Source organism: Sylvia atricapilla, chromosome 4, assembly GCF_009819655.1.
Source record: "Sylvia atricapilla isolate bSylAtr1 chromosome 4, bSylAtr1.pri, whole genome shotgun sequence".
NCBI classification, from domain to species: Eukaryota; Metazoa; Chordata; class Aves; order Passeriformes; family Sylviidae; genus Sylvia; species Sylvia atricapilla.
In genome coordinates this window covers 66,083,250-66,106,828 of record NC_089143.1, presented here as the reverse complement: position 1 = coordinate 66,106,828, position 23,579 = coordinate 66,083,250, and the positions used below count along the sequence as shown (strand labels likewise).

The following is a 23,579-nucleotide window of genomic DNA, read 5'->3' as shown; positions in this document are numbered from 1 at the left end:
AATGTAATAGTGATGATGCCACTAATAATGGAATGTATTAAAAAAAAAGTTGTTTTCCATTGGATCACTGAACTGAATCAGTTTCCTTGGTAGTCACAAGGAAACAAAGCTCATACCCAAGTGCTAAAAATACATTATTCTGGAGACACAGTAGTTTTTCTGAGGGAGGAAAAGGTGCTCTCATTTTGTGAGATGAAAGAAAGGAGAATGCCTTTCATTTAGGGGTGAAATACAGCAGAGAAGAAAGCTTGACAACCTGGCTGCAGTCTTAGAGTATATACATGTATTTACTGACTCATGTAAGATGTTTTAATGTGGGTGGTTTTGTGTTTTTTGCAGTATTTTAAAGCCTTGCAGCACCCTTGCTTTCCTCATCACTTTTTTGCCCTCAGACTTGATTTGTTTCTGGAAGCTAAGCTCCCAAAAGTATTTATTGCATGTACTTCAACCTAACTACTAGAAATTGTTTAGCTGTGTCCCCTTAGAATTAAAATTCTAAATCTTCATTTCAACACAAAGCCAAAATAGCGTGTTTGAAGCGCTGGGCAAGAGGTGTCAGTGCCAGTTTTCCCTGGCAGTTCTGCAGTTAGTCCCTGGATAGCCGAGCCTGTTCTCAGGGATTTCATTTCCTGAAATTAGAGGTCACTTTCGGACCTCTTATCCGTGAAATATAATTGAATGAAAAATGGCTGCAGGCATTGCTCTGGATTTTGAACTCCTGTCTGAACACAGAGGAATGGTGTTGAGAGAGGCTTGAGGAAGTGCTTAAGTGTGTTTGCTCCTGAAAGCTTTTCTCCTTTGGTCACCTGGCAGAGCTTGTTTGTTTCTATGGCCTTCCAGAGAGTGTAGTACAGCAGCTGTAATGGGCATTCATATTAGCCAGGCCCATCATAAAAGCCTTGTGATGTACATGCTGCGTTCTTCAAAGCCTGTGGAAAGGCAATCAGTCATGTCGACCTCAAATCCATTACACTCCTGTTTTCTGGGGGCTGACTAGGGTTTTGATAGTGTTTAAGCAAATTTTGTTACACTGTGTTTCAGCTTGCTCCTCTGTTGCTAACCCTTCTCTTTATAGTTTGGGGTCTCACTCTAATTAAAGTTAGATACTGAAGCTGTTTAAGCTTTCCTGCTCTGTGTTTGACACACCTGGCTTTTTAGTCTCCTTGGTGGGTAAATCTGCAAAGGTGGCCTGTGCTGAGTATTCCATATGCTGTTTCCTGGTGAGATCAAGTTGTGCAGTGGAGGAGTTCCCATTTATAGCTTCAGGGCATTCTTTTTTGCATAAATTGGTTTGACGTGTGGACAGCTTGTTTTTGAGAAAGGTCTGAAACTCATGGACATTTGTATAAGAGAAATTGTGTGAAATCCAGGCACTCCTTGATGTCAAAGACAGTTTGTGTGCTCTTTTCCATGAGCAAGGAATTCAAAGCATGATTTTATTCAGACTTTGCTTGCTCCTATGATGCTTTTTCATTTATTCTTGGAGGGGTTATCAATTTATCATACTCCTACATGCAGAGTGTCCAAGAGAAGAACCGAAGACACTTGCAGATGAAAAATACTTCCAAGATTTACAGAGTTTGACGTGAGTCCTGAGAAATGAAAGATTTAATACCTATGGATTATGGAATAGAGTTCTGTAATTTAGGCAGACCCTTATTCTATCATTGCTAAACAAATGTTATTTTAAAGTTAAACGAATTTCACCAATATCCATTGCACTGGCTGAATGACGAGGATCTTAGATTTAGAAAGGGCTTTGAATCCCAGTGGATTCCTGTAGTGTTTGAGCTGGATCCCAGGGTGCCTTCACAAAGGTTACTGAGTACATAACCTTGGGGGTGTGTGTCATTTACTGTAGAATTGCAGCCGCTGCTGGCCTGAAATGTGGTGATTGCATGTGCAGAGCTTTGTGAAAAGGAAGTGAGGAACAGTTTTTAGTTTTTTTAGTTGAACTGCCTGGGAGGAAGGGATGGTGGCAAAACAACAGAATGTAATGTAGTTACAGTGCTCAGAATTTGGGCAAAGCAGCAAGTGTAGTGGGCACTTATGTGCCTTTGAAAAAGGCTTGGTGAGTGATGACAGATGGTAAGAATGAGCGTCTTACCTGAAGGTTAGTCTCAGAGTGGGGCAGAGTGGCTTGTGGTGAAGTTGCTGGAGCAATCTGGAGGAAGAATGATTTGAAATGCTTACTTTGGCTGATACTGTATTGCATCCGAGGAAGGCACTTCCCATAATGATCACCATCATTTGACAGGAAAAAAAATTTGACAGGCGGAAAAGCGCCAGAAAAACTGCAGCTCTAGACTGAGCAGACCACATTGCTGCTCAGGGAACTAGTGAGTAAAGTCCCCTAAGAAAACGTTTTTGCAGATGCTGGGGTCCATCAGTGCTTGTCAGTTTTTAAACCTCCTCCACCTCCTAAGGGCACAGGAGCAGGCAATTCCTAAAGGTTGCAAGTCAGGCAGGCAAGGCAGAAGGCTGGCTGGGCTGAGCAGGGCTGTCCTCTTGGATGTAAGGCAAAAAAGGAAGGTGCATTCCCAGGCAAGCAAGGTCAGGTGACATGGGGAGAACACAGAGATGCCGATTCCCATCGTAGGGAAAAAATCACGTGGCTGTGGCCAAAGCTCACTTGGAATTGAAGGTGGCCAGAAATGTGGGGGACAATAAAAAGAGTTTTATTAAATGCATCAATGGCAAAAGGCAACAGGATGAGGATGGTGACCTCACAAACAGGGACATGGGCAAGGCAGAGGTGTTAAATGCATTCTTTGCCCCTGTCTTCAGCACTGATGGTGGACCAAGGGGGTCTCAGTGCCCTGAGCTGGAGGATCGTGACAGTGGGAATCATCAACTCATAATTAACCCTGAACTTGTGCAGGATCTGTTGCTGCTGCTGGATCCCTACAAATCTATAAGGCCTGATGGGATTCATCACAGAATCCTCAAGGAGCTGACTGATGTCATTGCAAAACATCTCTTGATTTTTGCACAGTGTCAGGAATCCTGAGACATCCCAGCTGACTGGAAGCTGGCAAAAGTTGTCACGATTTCCAGGAAGTGTGAGATGGAGAACCCCAGAAACCACAGGTCTGTCAGAGTCACCAGTGCCTGGTAAAATCATGGAAAAGATTATTTGGGGAGGTATTGAAAAACAGCTGTAGGATAATGCAACCAGCATTGGTCACAGCCAGCACAGCTTTTTGGGGGGAAAGCCCTGCTTGTTGAATCCTTCTACAACAGGGTGACCTACCTAGGTGATCTAGGAAAGCTGCTAGATGGAATCTTTTTGGATTTGAGCAAAGCTTTAGATACTGTCTCTCATAAGATCCTTCCGGACTAGATGTCCAACACACAGCTGGACATTGTGTTACGCAGTCGGTGGGCAGCTTCCTCAGGGGTCAGGCACAAAGGACTATAGGGAATGGGGTAACATCAGCTGGTGTCCAGGTTTTGCAGGGCTCCATCCTCCGTCCCCCTGTGCTCTTCAACATCTTCATAAGTGACCCGGACACAGAACTGCAAGGGATACTAAGGAAGCTTGCCGAGGACACTTAATTGGGAGGTGCTGTCGACTCCCTTGAGGGCAAAGAGGCCCTGCAGAGACCTGAGCAAATAAGAGGGCTGAGCAATCACCAACCATCTGAAGGTGAATAAGGACAAGTGCGGGATTCTGCACCTGGGATGGGGCAACCCTGGCTGTGCATATGGACTGAGAATGAGAGGCTGGAGAGCAGTGCTGTGCAAAGGGTCCTGGGGGTCCTGGTCTATGGCAAGTTGGACGTGAGCCAGCAGTGCCCTGGCAGCCAGGAGGGCCAACCCTGTCCTGGGGGCATCAGGCCCAGCATGGCCGGGCAGGCAAGGGAGGGGATTGTCCTGCTCTGCTCTGACCTGGGGCGGCCTCACCTCCAGGGTTGGGGGCACTTTGGGGTGCCACAAGGTAAAAAAGGCGTTAAGCCATTAGAAGCCATCCAAAGAAAGGCCACAAGGATGGTGAAGGGCTTGAGGGGAAGTCAGATGAGGAGTGGTTAAGGTCACTTGGTCTGTTCAACCTGGAGAAGATTAGACTGAGGAGAAATGTTGTGGTTTTCAACATCCTTGTGAGGGGCAGGTACCGATCGGTTCACTCTCATGTCCAGGGACAGGGCTCAAGGAAATGGCATGAAGTGAACCGGGGAGGTTTAGGCTGGTTTTCAGGAAAAGGTTCTTCCCCCAGAGGGTGGCTGGGCACTGAACAGGCTCCCCAGGGCATCACCAACCTGACAGAGTTCATAAAGCATTCAAACAATGCTCTCAGGCACGTGGTGTGACTGCAGGGGCTGGTCCTGTGCAGGGCCAGGAGCTGGAGTCCATGATCCTGATGGGTCCCTTCTAACTCAGCACATTCTGTGATACCATGATTCATTTTTGACGAGGCACATTAATTTTTCTTTACAAGACTGCTAGATTGAGTACACCTAAGCCCACCGGACTTTCAAGGCCTTGACGACATCATGTTATCAGTCTGTGAATGGGAGGTGCTCCAATTGACTTTGATAACCTGTAGTAAACTTGAGTTAAAGCTGTCTGCAGTTATGGTAAGGCATGGCTACCGTGGGAACTGGTGTGGGGAGCACGACTGGCATTTGGGTCTTATGCTGAAAGACAAATGAGGTTTAGGAATTCCTGACTGTTCTAAGAGTGACATGTGCCTGTGTGTGTTCTGTGAGATGATAAAAGTCAAATACGTGCTACTGAGGAAAGGGACGACAGGAGGGAACTTGCGTTCAAAGTGCTGTGGTGGGGAGCTGCAGGGAGGGTTTTTATGTGTGTCAGAGACCGAGCAATTGTGCTGTGGTGCTGTAAAGCACTGCAGAGATCATATGGATCGAGGCATTGTTCAGCAGCTGCAACTGGGGAGTCGTCAACTGATAGTAAATTTCAAGTAGCATTGCTGTTGACAAGAGATAAAAGGCTATTGCTTCTTCTGTTTTGATCCTGAATGAGATTATTATATAATAATATGCTATAAAGATACGGAAGATAGATGGGCAAACCCTCCAGCAACAGAAAACTGAGGAAGGAAATTTGGCTACGTGAAATGGTGTCTTAGGTTGTGCTTGCCTGCATGCTGCTTTCTCTGTGATAAGGCCTGAAGACTTCTGCCCAGCCAGCTCTTTCTGTCCCTGGCATAATGGAAACTGCCCACAGAGTAGTTTGCTTCTGTTTGCTCTGTGCTGGAGTTCGAGTCCAAGCATGGAGACATTTCTAAGTGGCATGGAGCCTGTGCTGTAAGGAGCTGTGGGCCAGGCACTAATGGGGAGACTGAGCACCTCTGTTTTCTCCTCAGGCTGCAGATTTCCTGACAGCGCTGGCAGCAGCACCTAGTTGGTCTCAGAGTGAGCTGCAGAGCAGCGCAGGCATCTGGAAAGGCTGGTGTTAAGCAGAAGTGACAGCCAGACATGGATCTGTGTCAGGGCTGCTTTGCTCTGTTGTGCTGCCTGCTGTAGCGGGGTAGAGGAGTGCATTTACGGTGGGAGCAGTGCTTGCAGTGATCTGAGGCTTTGAAGTGTTCAGAGGCTGTAGCAGCAGGTACTTCTCCAGGGACACAGCTGGGTGCCTTACAGGTGGCTTTACAACAGCCTTGTGCATGATTCCTAATAGCTGAGACTTCTCTGCTCATGCTGAGCAGTGTATTAGTTGTGGGGTAGAATTCCCTGAGGGTTTGAATTGTTTTATTGATCCCAAGCAATTTTCTGTTTTGATTGGATTTTTTTTTTTTTTGTTGGAATGAAAACGTATTCTTGACAGATCATTTAATAAAATGATGCAGTTAAAATTGATTAAGTTTTTCCTTTTGGAAAGTGTGTGTTCTTCATAAGTGGGGAAAAAGAATGCACACTCCTTGATTGCTTTCTTTTATTATCAGGAGGCGTGTGTGTTACATACACCCTGTGGCGGTATTATAAGAACACTGTATTTACAGTGTGAAGTGTTCATAGCAGCCTTGGGGAACAGAAAAAAATCCCTCTTTGAGTCTGAGAAGTCCTTTGCAGCACCAGTGGTGTGTTAGAGCTCTGCCTCCCTTCCTGAGGATTGCACCTTTTTCGTGGTTTGGGATTTCTTTTTGCTTTTTGTGCTTTAGTAGATAAATGCAAAAGGAAAACAAAGAGCATGTAATAGGAGTATGATCCCTCTCCCGTTGTTCTCAGTGATGAAATCCTTTTAAAACACACAAACACCTTGGTCATTTGAAAGAATCTGAACTGTAAAAGAATCCAAGTGATCTTGGTCTCTCTCCCAGAGTGATGATGCTCAGTAGGCTGCTGTGTTCATCCTAGACTTGCCGTGATCATGTGACGTTTATTAAGATAACCTTTTATCTCTGATGTTTAACCGTGATGGAAATGCATGTTTTGGATGTGTTTTTTTGGCTTCATGCCTTGGAGTTGTGTATTTTTCATATTTACTGTTTCTCACATGGCTTATGGTAGCATAGGCTCTCTTAACATCTCACTGTTTTTCCATCTGCTGTGAAACTCATTCTTCCCATGAGGTATCTTACAGAACTTTTGTATCTTGCAAATCCCAGTGATTCAGACTTGCTGTATAATTTTTTTAAATTTTAATTTTATTTTACCATGACCAAATTTAACTCTTGTTTTGATCTTGTTTTTCTTTTCTAGTCTTGGCGATCCTAATCCAGTTTGGGACTAGGGCTAGTACTGAGAAAACTTGGTGAACACACCGATTTTGGATAGTTAATGAAAGAGAATTACTTTGGTAAAGTGTTTGGAATCTTTCTGAAATAACTAAACTAGGTTCATGTGCTTATTATAGAGAGCTGTTTTGATTGCTGTGTTTTGTTTTGACCAGAGTAGATTCTGCCTTCTGTATAATCCAGGGACAGTTCTTTCTTCCTGCACACTCAGGTGTACAAATCAGATCATTAACCACTGAAGTAGGTGTAATGGGCTGTGAATTTCTGCTTTCAGCGAGGTCCTTTTTCTGGATTAGGTATGAAAATATGGAAAGGGTGTTTAATAGACAAATAACATCCTTAATTTTCCTCGTGCAATGTCTTTGGTGTAGGCAAAGTGGGTGGATGGCTTATTAGTGATAGCAGTCTGGGAAATGCAGACTTGGGCTTGGCACTGGTGAAGACAGTGACATTTTGCCATTAGCTCTGGTGGAAGCAGCGTTGAAACTCTTGTTTGGGATTTCAAAAGTAGGTAGATTCAGTACTGTTATGGGCTGGATATTTCGCTGTTGTTCAGCTAGCTCCTTCAATTTCTTGTTCTCTTGTCTAAGCAGTGGGGCTGGTTTGAATCTGTGAATTCAAGGCTTATAGCCTGGCTTTGTTTATTCAGTGAGTAAATGTTTTCCCTATTGACGTGAAGCCCTTGCCAAAGGTCATCTCTTAGCTGCAGTGTGTGGTAAAACCTCAGTCCCATGAGGAATTCTTCCACCGTTTTCTCCTGGTATTATGTAGTTTACACTGCTCAGAAAAATCCTCTTCAGTAACAGTGTTTCCTCTGTGCCTTCACCGATTTTGTGTGCGAGGAAGTGGCTATTACAGAACTACCTGAGAAACTTTCTTACCTTATTCGGTGTGGCGAGGTGCTTGGCACGGAAAAGACACCCATTATACCAGATCCTGAGGAAGGCTGGCTGTGTTTGACTTGTCTCTTATGTATGGAAATTTTACATAGTGTGCTTTCACACAGCACTTGAAAAATCATTAAAAAGTGAAGCTCCTGTCGTTTTGATGATAAGAGTTACCCTTTTGTAAAACGTGGAACAGTTAATTAATCCAGTGACCAAACCCTTGTGTACATGGAAATAGAAGTGCGTATTTAAGACACTTGTTCTGATGTGTAAGATGACACAGTGAAGAAATGGAGAGGGGTGAGATATGGCAGGGATTGTCTTACTCCTCACCTTTGTAGCTTCTTTGTGGCATGAGAGGGACCTGGAAAAAGCTGCCCATGCTCTTTTTTAATTCAGTTGGTGATAAGTTGTCATCAGAGCTGAATGAAAGGACACTGGTAAAGACCCAGAAGTACATCACACTGCCACTGCATTAATTTTGCCAGATGCTTGCCTTACTTGGGAACAACTGTGTTGAAGCCTCCAGACTCACAGGCTCATCTCTCACAGAAACTTGAATCAAGCACACCTTGCCAGTACAGCCTGTTGCTCTTAGTTCTTTCTCTTGTGTGCAGGCTCTCTCTCCCAGGTCTAGCAGTGTACAAAACCACTGAGATCCACAAATGAATTGGAAATTTCCAGGTGCTGACTTGCTGGTGCAGCAGTTTAACTCACTAAACACCTCAGTGGCAGCTAGTTGGTCAGATATTAATGTCTTGCCAATGGAAAATATCAGAACCCATGAGAACAGAATACTAATCTGTGTGGGTATGTATGTGGTCTGTGTCTTCTAGGGAGGCTGTTCATAAAAGAAATCACATCTATCTGAGTGTTAAAATGTTAATATTTACATTGCTGCATCACAGGAAATAGATCTGGATTTTTTTGGTCATGCATTTTAGCTGTATATCTCACAGTTTTTGTAAGAAATTTTACTTATTCCCTTCTGACCTTAAGTTTGGGGATGGTCTGATAGGATCCTCACAAGAAGTTCATACTCCTGCTTGTGTTTGCTCTTCAGTTTTCAAGGAACATTTAAATGGAATGGTAGTTAAATGATCTTGGGAGTCTGGCTTTTCACACAGATTAATAAATGGTAATCAGTCACTTCTGTTTTTTCCCTCATAGAAAGAATGAAGAGTGCTGACAATTTCACCATCTTTTATATTAAAACACTAACATTTGCTTAAAATGATCCTCTCTGTATTCTTACCTCAGGAGATAAGATTTTTAGCTATTTGCTGGGAACATTGCTTCCATTTTGACCATTATGCATATTCTCTGCAATGTCTGTTATTCATTGCTGTGTTCCAGAGAGGTTTTATTGGGGCAGATTCCTTAAGGTATCACTAACTGAAAAGAGAAGACAAACAGATAACTAAAACATAATGAATTCAGTCATATCTTTCCAATGAAAGCCTTGGACAGTTACTTCACTTCTAGAATTATTTTATTTATTTTTGATAGAGAGCTTATCCCATCCTGTGCTTTTGAGGAGGGCTTTCTGATCCTCGAGAAGTTTCTGTGGGCTGGTGTGAGGCAGTGCTGCTCTTACAGACTGTAGAGCAGTCTTACCCTTTTTACTCCTACCCTGTTTGTGCACAGACAGTGAAGGAGTGAGCAGTGTGGGAAGGCCTTTGCATCATTTTTCTTCAGTTTGTCTACAATTAATGTCCACATTTGCAAGTTCTGAGTTAATGACATGGGTCTTAGCTTCCCTATCAGATAGACCTAGTACAAGTCCTTCATCTCTGCAACCCAGAAAGATTTATTGCCTTTTTTTTTTTTTTTTTCCTTCCCCCACTACTGCTGTATAGTTGTATAGTTGGCAGTGGAAAATACGTGCTGTACCTGTAAATCTTACTGTGTTGAAATTAGTTGATTTGCACAGGTATAATATATTCTGGTGTCAAAGCACTATCTTGTCAAAGGAGCGCAGATTCTTTCTCTTTTTCCTTTCCTCCTGTTACAATATTTCTGAAAGCTGACAGAGACGATGTCAAACGGTTTCAAGGCAAAAAGGTATAATTTGTTTGGAATGTAGTGAATAATTATGCTGGTAGAAATCACACAGCCACACTGGGAGATTTGCTTGGGAGAAGAAACAACAGCTTATTCTGTGGGCTGTGCTGTGTGTATGTGGCAGTGTGCTTCATTTTGCAGAGGCTTACACCAGCAGAAATCAGGTGACCAGCGTAGGTATCTAGGACATTAACTTCAAAGAGTACATCCCAGGCTATTGGCAGAGCTCCTGGTCAGTTAAGAATCTGCAGGAAGTCATTTACTGATGCTCAGGGGGAAGGATGTTATGAAGTGGCTTTTTTTGAATGTCGGGTTGAAGGCAGGTGAGTGCAGTGCAGCCAGTACAGGCGCATCTCAGTTAGGAAATGAGGAACAAAACAGACCCGGGAGAGTGATCACAGAAAATTGAGGATTGAGTGGCTTTCATTTTCTGGTTCATTTTGAAAGAGTTTCCTGGAGGTTTGTCACAGAAGCCTGCGAATTCTCATTTCTGTATCCTAGGTCTGTCTACCTGGTCCCAGCATTCCAGATCTCAACGTCGTAGGACCTCGTGCTCCAGAGATGAAGACCGGAAACCTTCTGAGGTATTTCTGGCATTTGACTTGCCTTTTGTTACATCTGTCAAAGTGCCTGTGCACACAATATATACATACATGGTTTCTGGTAATGGATCAAATTTGTCTGTTTTTTTGTTTTTTGGGGCTCCATTTTGGCTGGCACATACCTCCCCTCCCTCACCTCACCTTCCCCTCTCTCCCCTCTCCCCAGAGGATTAGAGAGTTCAGCTGTTGGCACAGCTACTGCCACCACCAGTTTCTATCTGTGAATTTTGTTGTAGTCTGACACCCATCCAGCATAGCTGCAGTGTCTTCTTGTGCTATTTTAGGCATCAGGGTTTATTTGCAGCTTGATTTGTGAACAGTGGAAATTTACATTAGGTGCATTTATTTCATAGTTTGTACTGAGGCTTGGTGTGTGTGATCTTCGCTAAAGTGCTTGTCAAACTAGAAATCTGCTTCTTGACAGTTCTGCCTCCTCTAGTGCTTTGAAGAAATACTGCCAGGGGAGATAAAAATCTTTGAACTTTCCAGGTTGGATCAGCTGTTAGTAACACACAAAATGTGATCCATTTCCTTGGAAATGTTCTTGCTGAATCTTCCTGTCTTCAGGCAAAATACTACACTGCAGACTTTGTAGAAGCTGCAAAGAAAGGATTAGCTCTGGGAGACGGAATTTCTCATTTGTTGTACTTGCCTAGTACGTGTATTACACATTAGTGAGTGGTGTTGAGGAAAAACTGCCTTATTAATCTCCCTAATGACAGTTACCTGAGTGTCAGAGAAGAGTTTTCACAAGGAGAATCCCATTCATTGTTCAGTGTGAACTATGCCTAGTATTGGTGATTCCCAAACTCCTTTGATTGTTGGCTATTAAAGACCTATTTTTTGGTAAATGTGGAGTTCCCTGGTGAATTTTTTCTTGTTAGCAATAGTCTTGTTTTCCTTAGTTACCTTTTGTGTATCCCTTATAGAAGTAGCCCCTTATACCTGCTCTTGAGAACTTCCTTGTGAAAGGCTATCAAGAAATTATCTGAGATAATTAGGAGTCTTGCTGCTGATTTTTTTGTGTGCTTCTCTTTTCTTCTCTCCCTTACCTTGCTTTTGCTGTCAGACTCTTTGCAGTTTTGTGCTGTTCTCTCACGTTCTCTCAGTCTGGAGGAACTTCTCTTGTGCTTCCCTTTAGCTCTGCTGCACAGCCTTTCCCCCGTGTTGTCCCCGCTCGCCGCAGCAGAAGAGCGCTGGCAGGAAAGTGACACTCGGAAACTCCCCGGGTGAAATCCTGGGCTCATTGAAGTTGGTGGCAGAATTCCCACTGACTTCAGCGTGGCCAGGGTTTCACCCTTTAGCTTTGAAGTGTTCAGTGCTTCTGAGAGCCAGCACTTCTGTAAGCTCTGCTTCCCTTCAGGCACTCTGATTGCATCAGCAGCTAGAGCAGAAAGAATGGTGTCATGGGGCCACTGGCCTGGGAAGGAGTTTCTTGGCTGTCAGGTGCTGCATTAGCTTTGCTTCTGAGGGAGTTTTGTGACAGATTTATCCAAGAGCCCGAGTTATTTTGGCTCTGAGATTGAGCAAGGTCTGCGTCCTATTTTATATTTTTAGTCTTCTTTTAATTTGACTTTTGATTGCTTTAAGTCAAATCACTTAAAAGTGCAGAATACCCTGGCCAGCCTGTTTGTTTTGTGAGCCCGTTTACTTTGTGGTTTACTTTTCATTTCTTGATTGAAGCCTCACAGGACTAGTAATTGAATTGTTTTAAACATTTCATTATGTTTCATTACCAGCATTCACCATGTTCTTCCTATGGCAATCTTTTTCTTTACTTCGTAATGTTGGCGGTTTTTCTGAACATGTCAAGACAAGTGTTAAGAAAAATGTCATGATCTTATGCTATTTTAATGACAAAACCAGAGCAGAAACAGAAACATACGTAGACAGAAGTGGGACAGTATGTGTGTGTTGGGAGAAGAGGTTTTGAGATGCAAAGTGTGGCAAGGCAAATCACACTGGAAAATATTCTCAGAAGTGTAGTTAGTCATCAAATACACTTAAATACTTCCTAAGAATCCTGGGGTTTTCAGGTGTGTGAGTAGTGGATGAGGGAAGTGGTAGCTCTCTGTGTACAGCTGGTTGTGTCTCAGCCTGAGGGGCTGAGGGAACAGCATGACCATTGGTTTGGGGCTGGGAGGATGGGTCACTTTGCCCCCTTGGCAGCCTCATAAGGGAGTCTAGGAGCACTGCCCTGAAAATCCAGTCTTTTCTGCTGTAGCTGCAGTGTGGGGCTCTGTGGCTGTTGGTTCTGACCACCACGGACTGAGAAGTCTGCTGGGAGCTCTACCTGTCGTCTTCTTGTCCTGGTGGCCCTTATTTTCTGTTACCTGGTTGCTTTTTAACCCTTTCCTTTGAATGAGGCCTGGAGGAGTTAGAAATTAGTGTTGTGGAGGTGAGGAGGGCCTTGCCTTTTGCAGGAAGCAGGGTGGGAAGGGCTGGAACTCACGTCAGCAAGTGCAGGCTTGTAGCTGGGAATGTGCAGGGAATGAGCCTGTGATAGCAGCACTTGGATTTCAGCAAGGCCAACAGGCTGAAGCTGCCACAGCAGTGCCACAGCAGGCCTGCCACAGGAGTGAATCCCTTTTTATTTCATTCTGTGGCTTGCTGAAGACAGCATGGCTGCTTGTTTATGGCTGCTGGCCCACAGGTTGCCAAACATCCTGCTGGCTTTAGAGCTGGATGCCTTTGCAAAGGAAAATTACAGTTGTGACACAGAAGTGATGGAACAAATACCTGTGGTGAATGGGGCGCTGCCACCAGAATTCTAGTTTGGGCCTTATTTTTTTTTAATCTTTTGGGTTATTTTTGTGAGTACTTGCATAACGAGTCATCTCCTCAGAATTTCCTCTTGCAGCTGGTCATGGTGGTGTCACACCTTGATGTCTGCCACAGGGAATTTCTAGAATGTCTTGGTATGAGTCAGAGCTCCAATTATTAAAAAAAAAATCCAAAAAGCCTGAGAGCACAAATGAATCTTCCTTGTGCTGTTGTTTTACAACTCGGAGCTCCTGCAGCTTTTATTGCAGCCAATATGGAGGTAAGGGGGGGTAACACCTTTCAGAAGAAGTCTCCAGTGCAGGAGGAGCACCAGGACCTGTAGTGCAGTTAGGTGGAAGTCGTCCTGTCAGTATTTGTGCCTTCAGCCACCCCTTTCCCTGCCGTGAAGCTACCCCCTGTTGTGCACTGGTGGTACAGTGACCTTGTTCCACTCTGTGCTCCATGGTTACCCTGAAGCTGTGAATCGTAGAGTGTCGATATCAAATGTCAGTGTCTCTATTTTTCTCTCTTGGTCACTCTCTTTGCAGGTGTTCAGAACGGACCTGATCACTGCCATGAAGTTACATGACTCCTTCCAGCTGAACCCTGATGAATACTACGTGCTGGCAGATCCCTGGAGGCAGGAGTGGGAGAAGGGAGTTCAGGTGCCAGTTAGCCCAGGGACCATCCCAGAACCAGTAGCCAGGTATAGTTTGGAGGAATGGGAACAAATACACGTTTGTGCTAGCAGTTTATGTCTGCATTGCCTTGGCTTCCTGAGCTTTGCTGCATAGTGCCCAGTTAGGAAGGTCTTGATTCTCAGAGATGAAGAGCAACCTTCCTCACCTTTTAGAATGGTCAGAGAGGTCAAGGGTCAGGCCTGTTCTGCACATGTGAAATACAAATGTCAGAGAACTGTTTTTGGCAATAAGTGAGCGTGGAGTATGATGACAGAACCTTGAAAATAGCTTCTCTTTTTAAGCCAGATTTGAACTCAGTTATTGCTGGAAGAGCCCTTGTCTGGTGTTCCCTCTGCTTATTTCCAAGCCATAGGTCCTTTGTAAGGACCAGTTGGATAAACCAGGCTTAAGGGCTAGAGAAAACACAGGTTGTATTTTGTTTTTATACTTTATTTTGTGATTTTTTTATTAACCTGAGAAATTGATTGTACAACATTTCAACTGTTTCAAGAACCGTCCAGATGTTCATGTAACTAAATAATGTGAGATTTTCTAGCTCTTATCCAAAACCCCCTTATTTTCCTTGCCATGTTTGTTACACATAGATACGATTTCCTGTTTCAAATTAAACACTGCAGTTCTAAGGGCAGGAGTGTGCTACAGCCCGTTTTATGCTTACTAGGGATTGGAGAAAATAAGAGCAAGGATTTTTGCCATGTAATCATTCTAGATCTCTTTGACTCAGTCCAGGCTGGCCCATAAGGCATAACTAAATGACCCCCATGGAATCACTGCAGCTCAATCCTTGATACATAGCCAAAATTTTGTGATGATGGAACATTGCGTCTTGTTAGGTCTGTATCTGTCAACTTTAGCCTTGGATTCAGGGGGGCACAGGAAAGTTTGTCAGTGTTGTTTTTGATCCGTGCAGCAACCTGCAGAGTGCCCCACTAGGTCTGTGCAAGGAGGAGCTAACCTGCACATCAGGGAAACCCTGTCCTTCCTTCTAAAGGATTGGACCCAGAGTTCCAAGGACAAGCTGGCATTTTGCTCTCTGCTCTGCTGTTTAGGACGTGGGAACAGCCTTTCCCTGTTCCACACTGACCTCTCCCAGTCCCTGCAGAGGCACGCACAAACCTGTGCACTCACATTGCCTGCTCCTCACTGATTCCTCTGTTAAGCATCTCCCAAGGCTGTGAGAGGGCCAGGACACCTGTGGACTTGAGCAGAGGAAAAACCTCCCAAGGCATCACTGTGTCTGTCAGGGAGATGCTTTGGTGGCTATGGCAGGTCCAGGTACTCACGTAGGAGAGAGCTGTTCTCTGCCAAAGGCCAATAGAGATGTTGCTCTAAATTTAAGATGGTAGAAGACAGGGAAAGAAGGCATCACAGTTGTAGCAGGTACAGCTTGTTTTCTGCTGAGGCATCTTGTGTAGTCCTATTGCTGAGCGCCTGCTGGTCAGAGGGGCCTGTTGATGCCTGGTTATTGTCCTCTTTGCTCCCTCATTTTCAGAGAGCCTGCCCTGGAGTGCAGGAACTGCTCTGTGCCTGACTTTGGGAGGAAAGTGGGGGTGTTCTGCACGTGGAATTAGCAATAGACAGGTCATAGCTGGTGTAGGATAGAAGCCAAAGCTGTACAGGGAGCTGCTGCTAGTAAGGAGCATAACAGTGAGTAAAAGGTGTGGGCTGGTAGTGACTGGTGAGGGCAGAGGAGCAGGAGAAAGGAGTGAGGCTGTGTGGAGATTCCCTGTAAACACGTGCTCAGATGGACAATTCAGCTGAATGGCTTGCAGTGTGCAGTAAGCCTTTTTTTTTACTTCTTTCTAGCACAGAAATAAAGCCAGGAAAGGGAGTTGTTTTGAGGTCAGAGTCACTGTGCTTCTTTCTTCCATGCCACTACTGTGGCAGGGTGCTGCCCAGAGGTTATGATTTCCACAGAGAGGTACTCTGGAAGGAATTTATGATAAAGAGGATTTGGAGAGCAGTGCCCAGTTTCTAGTACATTCTCTGTGAAGATGCAGTAGTCTCTAACATTTGAACACTGTGGATTATGACCAGGAACAGTTTGGGCAGCGCAGTTAGGCTGGCAAAGTCGTTCACATTTGTATTTTTCACAGCACCTCAGAAGCTCCAAATTCAGCATTTGGCTCTTGCTCACTGTTTCTTGTTGTCTGAAATAAGCTAAAAGAGGGGAAGCTTTAGGGATGTGCAAGACTGAAATAGGTAGAGGATTTACAGAGATGTGTTTGTGCAAATACAGCAGCGGCAGAGCAGGGATTCTGCTAGGAGTTAAGACATTGGACCTCAGATGGGGGCGGAATAGAGTGGGGTAAGGAGGCTGTCCTGCTCCTTGTGGATCTTAGGCTGCTCCCAGCAGAGTTGTGGCAACACAGAGTGTTGCAGTCTCCTCCCTTGTAGCACTAGCACCCCAAAAGATCATCTCCAGTGGTAGTGCAGGAGGCAGGCATTTGGCACTGTTGCTCCTCGAGGTAGCAGAGTTGTGTTGTGAAGGGGGTTTCATCCAAGCTCGATTTCAGTGTGTGCTGTTAACTAAGAGAAAGGGCAAAGTCCTCTACTGAGAAAGACATAAATATTTCTTTTTTTCCTTGAATATTCCTGTGGTCAGTATTTTAGTTAAACAGATTGATTGAAAAAAGGTCTTAAACCTGAGTTTAACGTGTGTATATATGGCAGCGGCTCTGTAAATACAGCGTCCCTGCTTTGGTTTAAACAAGTGTGAATTTCAGATAAGAGTAAGCACAGCTCTGTTCTCTAATATTTAATTTCATTTAGAAATCTGGCAATGAATTGGATTTCTAGACAACTCCAGTTAAGTTCTTACAATACCACCAATTAATTACGGGAGTGCACGGAACTGTTTTCCCATCACAGCGGTGCCGGGTGGTTGCTGGGACGGTTGGGTGGCTGCTGCTGCTGGCTGTTAGTCCCTTAGAGTAAAGCATTAGGGATTCTGTAGAGCTGAGCCTCTCGGCAGCCCGGCACTGCTCATGGCCTCCTGCCTGTTTCAGAGTCGTGTCCGAGACAAAAGCCATCACCTTCACGCGTCCCAGGAAGTTCATCGTGTCGTCGGGCGCGGAGCCTCCGGAGCTGGGCTACGTGGACATCCGGACCCTGGCCGACAGCATGTGCCGCTACGACCTCAACGACGTGGACGTGGCCTGGCTGCAGCTTGCCAATGAGGAGTTCAAAGAAATGGGTGAGCAGTCAGTCCTTTGTTGGCTGTTCTAAAAATTGTCTTTTCTTTTTAAAGCTGGAATAATTTCAGGGAGGGCAGCAGTGGGAAGGAATAGTAGAGGTATGAGAGATAGTAATCATATGAGTTGGAGTAGCTATGGGAAAGCAGACCTGATGTGGTTAAGCCCTAAGATAGATGCCTTCCTAACTCCTGTGTGTATCTGCTTAGACCTGGTCAGAATCTGGCCACGTGCTTTGGGTTTTTGCTCTGCTGCTTTCCGTCTCACAAAGTTCCCAGTTTGCCATCTTGGTTCTCAAAGGGAACATCAGAGATAGCACTCAGGTAGCTTTTCCAGGTAGTCCTATTTATTGATTTTTTCTCTTGATCACAAATCTGTGTCATCCTTTTAGCTCATGGTGTTCAGTGCAGAGAAGGCAAGACAAATTGTTTGTCAGGTTTAGAGAATCTGTGCCAGCTGAGTGGTGCAGGGAATGAGACAGTAAGGAATTCCTGCACTGATTTATTGGAGGGAGCTCCCAAGTCTCACTGTGACTGTGTGCTGTAGTTCCAAAACAGAAGGAAGAGCTGTCACAAGGGGAGCTTTTCTGCAGAATGGGTTGTGTGTGGGAAGGGACGGGGGAGAGGGGCAAACTGGAATGTTTTCTTGGAAAGAGGAATGCTTCAGGAGAGGGTTTCAGAGGAACTGAATAGGATGTAAGTCAGCACAGAACTTCTGCCACGTTGTTTGGCTGAGAGAAAATGCTGTGCCAGATGGAAGAGGTTAGGACATGTTGGTGAACACTTCTGGTTTTTGTTTTGGCACTCTGGCAGTTCTCTCCTTTGGGTTGCAGTTCAGTGGAACATGTTTTACCTGGCTGTAGCCCATAGGTGGCATGGCTGAAGAGCTGGTAAACCAGGAAATGACCATTTGTAACTCTGTTTCTGCTTTCTAAACCAACACATGAAAAAAACAGATGTCTTGGCCTGGTCTCATATCCAGGCCTTTGTTCCAGATCTCACATCAGCCCTGCTCAGGTTTAGTGTTGGGGTTAGAGGATTTCAGTTTACAATTCTAGAGTTTAGGTTACCTTTTCAGTTACCTTCAGGAGAACAGCAGCAGTGAGTTCCCTTGACTTTCTTCTGGGGAAAAATGCACTTTTTACTGTTTGTTTGGCATCTTTCTATCCAGTCTGTCTGTCTTTTGCCAAAACCAGATGAGGGCTCCTGCAGTGGGGTGTGAGCAGCACAAGAGGGGCAGATTTGTACCTCTGCAGGGAGCCCCATTCTGCTACACCAGCATAACCTTTAAAAAGCAAATCTTACACATGGCACGGTGAGCAGCTAGAATTTGTTGGATCTTATGTTTTGGTGTAGTTTCTTGTAGTTTGTTTGCTCTAAATCACTACCCACTCAGTTTTGCTGTATGCAGAGGGAAGGAAATGCTCCTGTCTGTACAGGCAGCACCTTGAGGGTCTTGAAATATGTACATGGGTGCTTGATCAGACATTGCACACTACAAACACTACAAATGGGCATTTGAAAAGTGAGCTACTGGCTGATCTGCACCTGGAGCACTTCCTTATGGTGTCCCTGCAGCCATGATTTCCCTGTGTTTTCTTTGATCCCTGTAGGACTGCTTCAGGTACCGAGAACATCCAGTGGTTCTGTAGAAGAATGACTGTAAACATCAGAACAGGAGCTGTGCAGCTCCTGCTTCCCTTTCTGTAACCTTTATAAACACACAGTCACATCTCCAAGGGTGACTGACAAAGTGAGAGCAGATAGAATTCAGCTGCAAGCTGGTGTAAAACCTGCCACCATCTGCTTTGCTGGTGCAGCAGTTCTGGGTTGCAGGGCAAAATCCTTTCATCAGCAGGATTTTGGATGTTCCCTCTTGCTACTTTTCAGCTGCTCAGTTTGGGTTGCATGGGACGCTGCAAGGATTTACCTGTCAGTAAGGGAAGCTGGGAGTACTTTTGTGGAGTGTTTGTCTTCTGAGCTGGAGGAGCTAGAGAGGGTTTTTTTTATTCTTTGTTTTGTGGAATTTTTGGCTCAGTTTTTCACCGGGAGAGCTGAAAGGAGTTTTCTTTTTAAAACCCCCATCCTGAGATTGCCATCTCCTCTCTGTCTGTCCTGGTTTCACTGAGGATAGAGCTCATGTCTTCTCAGTAGCTGTTACAAGTGCTGTGTTTTGGGTTCCTGATGAGAATGGTGTTGATAACACTGATATTTTGGGGTCTGTGGTTATCCTAAGTCAAGGGCTTTTTTTCCCCTTTGTGTCGTGCTTCATCAGTGAAGAGGTGAGCAAAAGAAACTGGGAGGGAGCATAGCCAGGACAGGTGACCCAAACTGACCAGAGGGATATTTCACATGATAGAAGGTCATGCCCAGGGTATAAGCTGGGGGAGTTACCTGAAAAGCAAGGCCTTTCTATTTCAAAACAAATCTGAATTATAAAATACCACAACATAATGGGTCTGTAGCTTTGTGTCATGAATAATCTTCTGATGGATGCTGTTGGAAAGGAGCAGATTTAAGATTAGATATTGCATTTAGTTATTGTGCCAGCTTTGATGTTGCATTTGTTACAGCTATGTTTTTCACTTTTTAAAACAAATTAATTGATTGTTGTAGCAGGGTCTGATGCAGACCTCAGTTGGGATTACATCCTGTTGGGCTGGAACTTGTGATAAACAAACAACTGTTGTTAGAAACTGCAGATTCACTCCAAGTATCATAGTAGATTTTTTCACTGATTTTCTCCCCCTGCTCCATCACTTTTGGCTCAAAATACTTTCAAATCTTTCATCAAAGAGTCAACATCTGGGTGGCAAAATTGGAGCAAAAGCCATAGATGATGCTGTCCCAGAAGGAAAAATGAGAACAAGACCAGGAAGCCAAAATCAATCTTGGAAAGTTTTTCTTAGAATTTGAAAGTTTTGGACACTCCACTTTTGTTAGTTTAATACAGTTACAAGACAACTGTGCCATTTTTTTCCCCTGGTTTGTGTTGGAACAGGCATGATTGTCTAGGAATGAAATGTGTCTGGGGGGGGATTGGCTGTGTCTACTCAGCTGTTAAGAAAGCAGGTGGAGCTGTTTGTGGTGATTGTTCTCTCTTTCCTTTAACTCTGTGAACATCTCCTGTTTCCCAGGGATGCTGGAGCTGGATGAGTACACCATGGAGAGGGTGATGGAGGAGTTTGAGCAGCGCTGCTACGATAACATGAGCCACGCCATCGAGACAGAGGAAGGGCTGGGGATTGAATACGATGAGGACGTTGTCTGTGACGTCTGTCAGTCCCCAGATGGAGAGGATGGCAATGAAATGGTGTTCTGTGACAAATGCAATATCTGTGTGCACCAGGTATGGCAGCAGCGGGGGGTCCGCTGGTAACACAGGCTTTTCCAAAAGAGCAATCAGTAAGGGACACAGGTGGGGTTTATTCCAGGTAATCTAACAGAGAACCTGCTGGGGATGCACTACTGTGTGTCAGCTTTCTGTGGCAGTTCAGAAGTTTTCTTAACATAAGAGATATAATTTTAGCCTGTTTCCATGGATGCCTCTTACTCTGGCAGGTGCCTTCCCATCAGCCTGTCCTTCCCTCCCAGCTTTAACAAGTTTCTGTTGTTATTCAGTGTTTGGGAAAACTTGTCTGGTGAGCAGGAAGCACATTTTCTGGCATGTTACTTAACTGCTTTTGTACTGATGATAAGGACTAGGCCTGTGACAGCTGTAAGTACAAGTGACTATCCCACAAGATACGCAGACTAAAGTTGGTATTTTCAGACCTGTAGGGCTTCTCTGATCACATGAAACCTGCAACTTAAGTGGATTAAAGCTGATAGCAGCTGGGATAGAGGGCTCTGTAAAGACACAATCTTCTGAAAAAGTGCTCTTAATTAGGTGCCGTCCTGCACTTTTCCCTCTGAGTAAAAACAGCCTGGAGAGCTGTGAGAGGCTAAGTGTGTGTGTGTTGGCTGTGTGTTCCCAGCTTTGTTTGCTTTGTTCTCTTTGCCCCTGCCCGTGGGTCCAGGCGTGCTACGGGATCCTGAAGGTGCCCGAGGGCAGCTGGCTGTGCCGGACGTGCGCGCTGGGCGTGCAGCCCAAGTGCCTGCTGTGCCCCAAGAAGGGCGGCGCCATGAAACCCACCCGGAGCGGCACCAAGTGGGTGCACGTCAGCTGTGCTCTCTGGATTCCAGAGGTGAGTGCTGCTCCCGGCCTTCTGGGGGACAGAAAACCTCCTTAAAGCATTGCTCGGCGTAGGAGTGAAGTATAAAAGCGTCTGGGTTAGGTAAAAAGTCTGGCAGGGGTGATCCTTCACCTGTAAAGAAATTAATTAAATCTCTTTGGTCAGTTGGAATTAGGCCTTGGAAAACGAGGCCTTTGCTGCTGGCAAAGCTGCTTTAACAAGGACACCAGATACCCTTTCCCTTTGTAAACAGAACATTAAAGGTGAATCAGGAAAGTTTGAATCTGACAGAATTCCTTTGGGTTCTCAAAGTGTTCACCCTGCATGATAGACTTAAATTGGTGAGCTTCACCTTCAGACTAGTTTGTTTGTTAACAAAGGGAGAAACTGATTTTTTTAAAAAATAATTATAGATTCTTATATAAACTGAGGAATTTGGGACACACTAAATTGCCTATACGCACAAGGAATTTTTCTATTATAAAATTGTTTTTCTTTTCAATTAACAGTGTCATAGTCACTCCAGTTTCATGACCATTTTTCTCTTAGGTGAGCATTGGAAGCCCTGAAAAAATGGAACCCATCACAAAAGTTTCCCACATTCCCAGCAGCAGGTGGGCACTGGTGTGCAGCCTCTGTAATGAAAAAGTTGGAGCTTCTATACAGGTAATTTAACCACACAAGTATCCATGTGTTTTCTTTTGTCAGTTTTTAGTAGATAGGAAAAAGTGTTACTGGTTGTTCCTATTGACAACTGATCTGCACCAGAGCATTTTAGACTGGGCAATGTTGTTCCACATGCACATTTATTTTAGGTTGTTAGCTGTAATGCACCTGTAGATCCTTTATGGGGAAAACCACTCAGAAATGTTCAATAACCCTTTAAAGAAAAAAATTTAAAATCTAGAAAGACTGAGAGAACATATTACCAAACCTCAGATTTTTGAAAGAGGAGACGCTGGGACAACAGACAAGACTTTGATCTCCTTTACTTGAGAATAAATGATGAGAGAGTGTTAAGACAGGTGACCCTTTTGGGGCAGTGTTGTGCTTGTGTAGAAAAAGACAGTAAGATGTTGCTTAGCGTTGTGGTGATGCTCCTCATCCTCAGAGCACTTCCAGCAGCAAAACCATCCTCAGGAAGCTCCCTGAGATAGAGGGATGATATTACAATCTCATAAGGAGGCTGAAGTAGAGCTCTTTGTTCTGGGGTAGCCTGATGCTACAGGATCCACAGTGCTCAGACCAGCATTAAGACACAAAAATTGCTCAAGTCCTACGCTACTCTGAAATTAGTTTATATCTATTTCCCTTTTCTCCTCTGGCCCAAGTTATTTGATTGAGGCTGCCAGGAAGAGCTGTAAACCAGCAGTGCAGCAGTAGTTCCAGTGAAACCTATCCCAGTCCACTTCCATGTGAGGAATGTATGAAATAGTAAGTGTTAACTAGAGAAAATAAATCTGTCCACAGCATATAAATTTGCAGCCGTAATCCCTTCTTGCAGAGCCATCCCCTTCCTCTTGGCTGCTGTTATGTAGTTGAAGCTGTTTTTGTCTGTTCTCCAGGCCACCTTCTGATATGTGTACAACAATTAGGAAAAGTGGCAGCTGGAAGTGTGTGTCAGGCTGGTCAGGGAGCAGCTGCAGTAAGCTGGGAAAAACAAGACTGCATATTCCCCCGGGTTCAGCAGATTTCCTCCCAGTGAGACAGGCTTGCCCCTCTTCTCCCAATAAAACATGAGCTGCAGTAAGAGCTAATTATGGCTGAAGCACTTCTCTGTACTGCCCAGTGTTCCAGTTGGGATGCTCCTGGCCTGTTTGTCAGTAGGAGAGGAAAGGGCAAAAGATGCTTTGGTATTTTTCAATTCCTTTTATATGTTGCTTTTATTAAAGACTGCTCATTTGAAACCTGTGTGGTTTAAACCCTGCCATACCTTTATAAGCCATCTGGCTGCTGAGTCAACCTGAGCAGGAAAACCCAGAGGAGAGAGAGATTTGGCTTCTTTACAAAGCACTATATAAACATCCCCGTGCACTGTGTTGCTCTTTCAGGGTCGTTGGCTTGGGTTAGCATAGTTCTGTTTCCTAGTTAGGAGCACTAATGCTCATTTCCACTTTAAATCTTAATCACCAGAGGTGTGAGTGGGTCCAAACACATATGTATGTGTGTTTGTGTATATATACATATTTATAAGTATTTAAACGTTTCAGCTGGTGGTATGTATGATACCATTTTGCAAAAGGGAATCAGATAAAATGGAGATGAAGTGCTAAATCAGCTGAACTAGTGCCCATCACTCTGTGATGGCTGGGTTCACTGAGTAAGAAGAAAAATGACAATATTTGAATTTCCTGTTCTCCTCTCCAAGGTGAAGTGAGGGCTGTACTCAGTGAAGTAATGGTTGACAGTGATTTAATATTTGACATTATAAAATTGGGATAACGAGGGGGGGAAATTCCCATTGGTTGAGGCCTTTTGGATAGCAGGGCTCCAG

General features: G+C 44.5%; 1 protein-coding gene across 18 annotated transcripts in view; it reads left to right on the top strand.

Moving 5' to 3' along the window:
• Window positions 1-23,579, top strand: part of JADE1 (jade family PHD finger 1) — a 113,868-nt gene that overhangs the window by 83,691 nt on the left and 6,598 nt on the right. For 12 of the 18 annotated variants that reach the window (XM_066318184.1, XM_066318183.1, XM_066318193.1 and 9 more), the window contains exons 3-8: window positions 10,153-10,235; window positions 13,565-13,722; window positions 16,726-16,913; window positions 20,048-20,259; window positions 20,930-21,097; window positions 21,635-21,751. In XM_066318184.1, the coding sequence (XP_066174281.1) occupies window positions 10,153-10,235; window positions 13,565-13,722; window positions 16,726-16,913; window positions 20,048-20,259; window positions 20,930-21,097; window positions 21,635-21,751 (926 nt within the window). Of the gene's footprint in view, window positions 1-8,336; window positions 8,398-10,152; window positions 10,236-13,564; window positions 13,723-16,725; window positions 16,914-20,047; window positions 20,260-20,929; window positions 21,098-21,634; window positions 21,752-23,579 lie in introns of those variants that run through there. The other 6 variants (XM_066318192.1, XM_066318188.1, XM_066318187.1 and 3 more) reach the window with 2 other exon arrangements.